This window comes from Dama dama, chromosome 5, assembly GCF_033118175.1.
Source record: "Dama dama isolate Ldn47 chromosome 5, ASM3311817v1, whole genome shotgun sequence".
Taxonomy (NCBI): Eukaryota; Metazoa; Chordata; class Mammalia; order Artiodactyla; family Cervidae; genus Dama; species Dama dama.
The window spans coordinates 77,155,264-77,162,379 of NC_083685.1; the positions used below are offsets into that span (position 1 = coordinate 77,155,264).

Sequence of the window (7,116 nt, forward strand, 5' to 3'; positions counted from 1 at the left end):
AAGCCTTCTCCAGACTCATCTCATCAAGACGGAAAAATCCACTAGTAAAATGAACATGCCTGTGAAGAACTGAGAGCCATCTCCAGTATATTCTGAAAAGACACGCTTTCTCATATTTACTATGACAAGAATGGGAAAGCAGTCTTAGAGGTCATCTCATTTAGTGCCCTTGCCAATGTGCCAATATTTTTCAGAATTCTTACTCTTAAAGCATCTCAACAGTAATGTAACAAGTGGAAAATATGCCTTTACAACCAAATAGGGGAGGTGTGCTGTATGGTCAACTGGCTGGAAAACAGGCTGTGAAATCTGCCCATTTGTTTGCTTTGACTCCTGGAGCAGCGCTGACTGTTTTTGTTTGTGTGTGTGCGTGGGAGTGTGTGTGTGTGGGGTGTGTCTTTGGGAGAGAGTTGAAGGAACTAAAAGAGAAAGAGACAGATGATGTAAGGATGCTATGTTTGAACTCATCTAGCAGCGCTTGTTTGGGGTTAAGCATTGGCATCCCTGACACTGACAGAAATCAAAGAATCTAGATTTTAACCTCAGTCCTTTCATTCCAGTTTTTTTTTTTTTTTTGTATCCAAAACTTGTTTATTGGGATGGTCTCCCGTTCATCTTGATACAGGGTGCTTTTAGTGCTGCTTCCGTCTGAAAGAGCATCCTTCTGTAAGCCTTGCTTTTCCTCCTGTAGGCTGGCAGAGGACAGTAGAGCAGCCAACACACAAAACTACTGTTTGTGCATGGCTAAAGACAGTGGTGATTTTATAGCATCCTGGGCATTTTACATCCATGAAATAGGAATTGGGGCTCTGCACCAGGTGCTTCTTCTTGTGTTTCCTCTTCTCCTCTTCTGGAGAGGGATGAAGAAGATCCTTTGCGAGAGGCATGTTCTCGTGAGGAGGTCGTCACCGCCGGAAAAGCTCATTCCAGTTTCATTCTAGCTTTCCCTAGGTCCAAAGTGCATCAAGACAAGGTTCTTAACTTCTAGGAACACAAGAATAAAATATGTTCTGAAATAGCTTTCTGCAAGGCCCCTTCTGAATCCCTGAAAGCAGCTTAACTTAATACGCGTGGTTATTGTGTTTTCTGGTATTACCCAATAGTGTTGCAGTATTATTTACTGTTACCCCTTAATCTTTCACCCGCCACCTAGTTCTCTCACCTACTCATCACATACACATTTCACCAGTCTGTTTTCCATTGGCTTTTGAGTTCCCAAAGCCCAGACTCCAAGGGGAATAGAAAGGACTTGTGTATATAGAAGCAGATTTTAAAGACATTCTGAGGAATAGAGTCACACTTTTTTATTTCTCGGACTAGACACAGCCCTCAGAGTGAGAGGAGGGAAGAAAGGGAAGGTGTGTCAAGTCCATGTGCATGCTAAGTTGCTTCAGTGGTGTCCAACTCTATAGCCTGCCAGGCTCCTCTGTCCATGGGATTCTCCAGGCAAAAATATTGGAGTGGGTTATCATTTCCTCCTCCAGAGGATTTCCCCAACCCAGAGACCTAACCATGTCTCTTACTTCTCCTGCATTGGCAGGCAGGTTATTTACCACTAGCACCACCTGGGAAGAGACACTGATCATTCCCAGAATGAAAGGAAAATTTTGAGTGGGTCATCTTGGGCCAAGGTTGATGTGTGATAAAGAGAAATGTGTTGCTTTGGAGAGTAGAGTGTCCTTCTGTCTCACATTTCTGGAGGGCAGCAAGCTCTCAAAGAGGGTATCGTGTGTCTAGAGTGATAAGACTTCAGAGTGTCTGTTATGCAGTGTGATTTGGATGCAGTAGAAAAACTCTCCTGAGAGGGACCCAGAAGTAAAGAAAGAGCCAGAACAGAAGGGACCCAATGGCAGGATGAGGACGGCTTGAGCAGAGGGCGGCAGAAGGACAGGAGCTTTCCGGAGGAGGCCAGCACAGGCAGAGTCATCATCTCATGCATGCATGGCCCGTGGACGCCCCCAGGAGAGTATACCACCACTCTGAAGGTGGAAGGTGGGGGACTGTGTCTCTGAACTGATGGAGACTGATTTCCGGAAACCTTTAAAATTGGGGCTAGAAATAGAAATTGAATTGCAAAAGAAAATATTAAAGGTTATTTATCCTCTCTCAAAAGTTTCATCCCTAGCCCATAACCATGCAGAAAGCATGATTTTATCTCTTTTTATTGCTATAGAATGGGTTCAAATTCAACCATATTTCTCTGAACTGGAGGATTTTGTTCCAAAACTGCTAAGTGTTAAGGTGACTGATTCCTTACAAAGTCCTTATATTTTCTTAGAGTCTCCCATTCAGCACTTCATGAAAGGCCCTTGTGGGTGACCAGCTCAGAAGGAGCAGAAGGAGAATTACACCTGGAGAACCATGCTGAAATCACCTCTGGGCTAGTCTCCAATAGGACACTGGGAAAGGAGAAAACACACATGGGGAAAGAAAGTGCAAAGATAAATCAGTATTTCAAACACGTCTTTCAAACAGCAAGAAAATTTGCTTTCTTGAAGCACTGGAGAAGCCAATAAGGATGGGTGTGCTGCAATGATACAGATCTTATGGTGAGTCTGGAATCAACAAAGCATCTCATTGTGGCCTACAGAGTCCATCGGTAGACATCAGATTGTCGGGGAATAGATCACCACATCAGAGTCAGGCGGAAAGCTCCGAGAGATCTCCCAGGCACTCCTACTGTGCACTGAAGCTGGGCCAGAAACCAGAGGGTGCCTGGGGGCCAAGGACAGCATGGCACTCCCTTTTCTGTAATCCATGTGCATACCCTCCCCTAACAGCCATCCTCTTCCTCTTCCTCCTTCTTCTTTAAATTGTTCCCATGACAGGTTAGGGATGGTTCACTGGGCTCTAGGCTCCGGAAGAGGTCCCTACTTGTCCAGTACCTGATCCTGGGGTGATTTAGGGCTGGAAGCACATTGGTGTGGTGTGTGAGAGCTTGATAGTTTGGGGTTTGATAGTTTGGGATTTGAATTGCTTGGTTTGCATATCAAAGGTATGCTCTTGGAAACTCGTTTGCTATTTCTGAAAATTAGCTCACCCTGGGAGGAACAGTCTCTCCAGGATCAAGACTCCAAATGCCAGAGCGCCAAGAACACATAAAATATATAACCAACAAGGATGTATCGCATAGCACAGGGAACTATACTCAATATTTTGTAATAACCTATAAGGAAGAATAATATGAAATAGAAGATGTGTATATATAGAAGCACTATGTTGTACACCTGAAACTAACATGACATTGTAAAAAACTACACTTCAATGAAATAATATTTTTGAAAAGAATATGGATAATAAGAAAATACAACCAATACAAGTTGGATTAATAATCATCATTGTTTCATGATACACTATCATCATTTGTCCATGCATAGTCCTTTTTATTTTATGTATTTTTCTCTAAAGTAAAAATCAATCATGTGTTAACCACAGAACCTAAAACCTAGAACAATATCAGTAACTTACATTTACTTATAAGCTTTTGCCCTAATCTTGTGGAGTCCAACAACTCTTTCCACAGCTTATTAATGGGCCTCAGCATCTCATCTAGAGAAGAACATCCTATTTTGAACGACTGCCTACAGACACTTATATTCCCTGTCCTCTTATCTATCTCATCAGCTTGAATTCCAAGCTCTTTGAATGTTATCCAATCTGTAATTTAAACACTGGAACATGAAAAATTCATGAATTTATGGAGAAAGATGTTGAACTCAAAAAAACATATGCTACATTATGTCCCATTAGCTGATGCCTCTAATAATGGCAACACATTCTTCACAGCCCTTGAACAGAATTCTAAAACCAAGAACTAAGGAAAAAAAGAGTTCCTGGCAGAGGGTTTTCCAAGTCAGGCTTGAGGCTACAATAACACCAGCAGGAGTCTTCTTACTGTCTAGATTTTCAGCAGCTCAACTATTCATTTTGAATGAGGGCCACCAAGCACTGTCAAACAGCCGCCATCAGACATGAAGGGACAGGACTGTTCATAGCTTTGGGGAATATTAATTACTATGTGTTTTGCATGGGAAGTTTGAGAGATGTTATGTTTAGAGAAACTGGTGGGGTTGTTGTTGAAGAATCGGCGGAAGTCAAACGCCTACAAGAAAGGACCCTGGAAGAGCCAGCGGTACACAGTCAGAGGCAACAGGTATTCTGGGGAGGGGGTGTGTTGGGACCAAGCTTCAGGGACTTCAGACTGACTCTCCAGTTCCTCACTGTGATCCTAGGCAGTGTTAGGTATGTCTCTTTCCAGATGTTTGGAAACAGGAGGATGGGAGAGTGTGTGCCTGGGTGGCCAGTTCTGCCCACTCAGCCCTTTTATCCTCTGCCCCTTCTGTAGCCATGCAAAGATGTCCCCAGATTCCTGAGCTATTGTTACAGACAGAGAAATGGGTAGGAGCACAGTTTCAGGTCTTCATCAACATATCCTTTTCTCTGCTTTATCATGTGGGAACTTTGGAATTTGGCTTTGTGATATTCTGGCGAATGCTCCACAATCAAAAGGCTTTTCAAAATCTCCTCAGGTCTCAAGTTCAAAGCAAATAGTGAGTCTGATTGTATTATGTGAAGATAAAGTATAAATCATTTTCTGTCATATTTGGACTTCCTGCATGAACTGACCTGAGCAAAGAGTACTTGGGTGTTAAGGGCTCCCAAAGTCTGGGGACTTTGGCTGGATCTCAATGTATTTAGGAGACCCCTTTCTAAAATATTTACCCATCCAAATGAAATGAAAGGGTGCTTGTCCTACAAGCAGCCCCTGAAATAACATTGGAAGTCCAACCCCTACCACTGAACAGTGGCTATTACCCTTGGACACTGGTAAGCAGGACTTAGAATTCTGGAATAATTTTCCTTTGAATTTATGACTCTTTAATTTCATTTCACACATCAGCCTTCTCGTCTCCTCTCCCACATTAAATTGGTCTATAAAACTCCATACACCATAAAATGAGACCAGGGTGACGTGGCAAAGGGTCCCCAAATGTCAACATTATGATAAACTCCCCACTTCACCTCCCCACCCTGGCCACATCCAGGAGGAAATGGAAACAAAAGGCATGATGGCTGCAGACTTCATTTCTGGCAACCCTCAAGGAGCTTCATGGTTCAATTTAGCTGAAACAGAGCAACCTTTCTGAAAAGAGTCCACTTTTCTTTCTGCTCATGTCCATCATCTGCATGGTGGTCTACACAAAGGATCAAGAACATGCCTGAATCTCCCTGGGTTCGAGAGAGCTGACACCAAGGACTTCCTGTGGCCTGGCTCTAGCCACATGTAGCGCAACCTGGAAAGCCAGCCCTGTTGGGGTCTGAGATAGTTGGCTCCTGGTTCAGGCTGTGGGCTGACTATCTGGTTTTTTTTTTGAACACAAACTAGCCCGGTAGTCTTTGTGTAGAATGCTCCTTGAAGCTTTTTTCCGTGACATCTGCCAATTAAATGTATAAATTATTCTGTGTACTCCTCTGTGATAGGGTAGATATTTTATTCAGAAACAAAGGGTTTCTCCTCATTCTTGCATTTTCTTCTAGCACTTGACAATCTGCTATTATGTGACAACAAACTGAGCAAAGTGTTTTTAATATGTGATTCCATTTTATTCTTCATTACAATCCCAGTAAAATGGGCTAAGTATTCATTTTACAGATGAGGAAATTGAGATACAGAGACAGGAAATGACTGGTCTAAGTGCCACACAAACCAATCAGGGGGCAGAATAGGAACTAGAAACCAAGTCTCCTCATTTCAAGTTTGTTGTTTTTTTTTTTTTTTCCCTTTTAAACTTATCCGTCACAGTTTCCCACTTGACTGTTTTGAGTTGGTATTTCAGCCTTCAATCATCCCTTCATCCATTCAACAGCTATGGTTTGAGCATCTACTATGTACAAGGTACTAGATCCAAAGGCTAGGTGTAAGCTTTTTCTATGAAGAGCCAGATAATAAATATTTTAGGATTTAAGAGTCATATTGTTTGGGTTGCAACTTCTCAGCTCCACCATTGTAGTGCAGAAGTCACCATAAACAACAGGTAGATTAATTGATATGACTGTATTTCAGAAAAAAACCTTACTTATAAAAATAGGCAGCTGGTCAGATTTGGCACTCTGACTGTAGTTTTCTAAGGGCTCTCATGTGGGCAGTGGACAGTCTGCACACACATACATAGCATCCCTAGTCAGGTACCACAGAATTGTGTTGATCTGAATCCTGGGCCTGCAATAAGAATGAGAATAAGTGGACTTGGACTGATCCTCAGAATAACCCAAAGAGGTCCACCTGAGTCATCATTGTCTTCTATGATGAGATATAATCTGTGCCACTCAGCCTTTCCCTGGCATCATTCATGTGAATGTTCTTAGTGTTGCAAAGCCCTTGTGAGCCATGGGTAGGAAAAAAGTGTTAAATAGTAGAAAATAACAAGAATTCTGGGCCTTAGAAAACACAAAATGTCCTGAGTGTGGGCATGGCCATCCACAGATCTAACTGCATTTGCAAAATTATTAATTATAACAAAAGCTGCTATGGATTGACATTTATATGCTGAAGGCACCCATCTGCATTACCCCAATTGATCCTTACAACAATCCTGTGGTTAATAGGGATTGTTATTTCCACTTTCCAAATGAGGAAATCTAGACCCAGAGAAGTTAGGTCTCAAAGGTCACACAGCCAGGAAGTAGCCAACTTAGGATCTGAGGAAAAGTCAGCCTCTTTCAAAGTTCATGACCCTCAGCATCAAGGTAGACTTGCTTTTGAAAGAGGAAAATGAAAGAACAAGTATCTTTTATTCTTGTCAAGACGGTTGCTTCCATGCAATCATGGCAATAAGACTATGGAGGGGACCACTTGACATGAAAGATGTGGGATACCGGCCCCAGAGCATGTCCTACTGACTGAGGTCAGCTTCCTGAGGCACAGAAAGGCCTCCTCCCAGTGTGTATCCACAGCGCCCTCTGCTGCCTCGGAGGGTTACCACAGAGGCCCTGTTCAGAGTCTCCTTCAAGAAGACAGACGATCCTTACTACCAGTTGTTGAAGACTGGAATTTGAGTCATGGCGTGAGATTTTATTGGGATTCTTTTCTTATTACTCCTAATAATTCTACAGTGG

General features: G+C 42.6%; 1 protein-coding gene across 1 annotated transcript; it reads right to left on the minus strand.

Annotated features, from left to right (window-relative positions):
- Positions 1–566: 566 nt before the first annotated feature.
- On the minus strand, positions 567–917 carry LOC133055845 (small ribosomal subunit protein eS27-like). The gene has a single exon (XM_061140935.1). The coding sequence runs from the start codon at positions 885–887 to the stop codon at positions 633–635; it is 255 nt and encodes an 84-aa protein (XP_060996918.1). The 5' UTR covers positions 888–917; the 3' UTR covers positions 567–632.
- Positions 918–7,116: the final 6,199 nt, after the last annotated feature.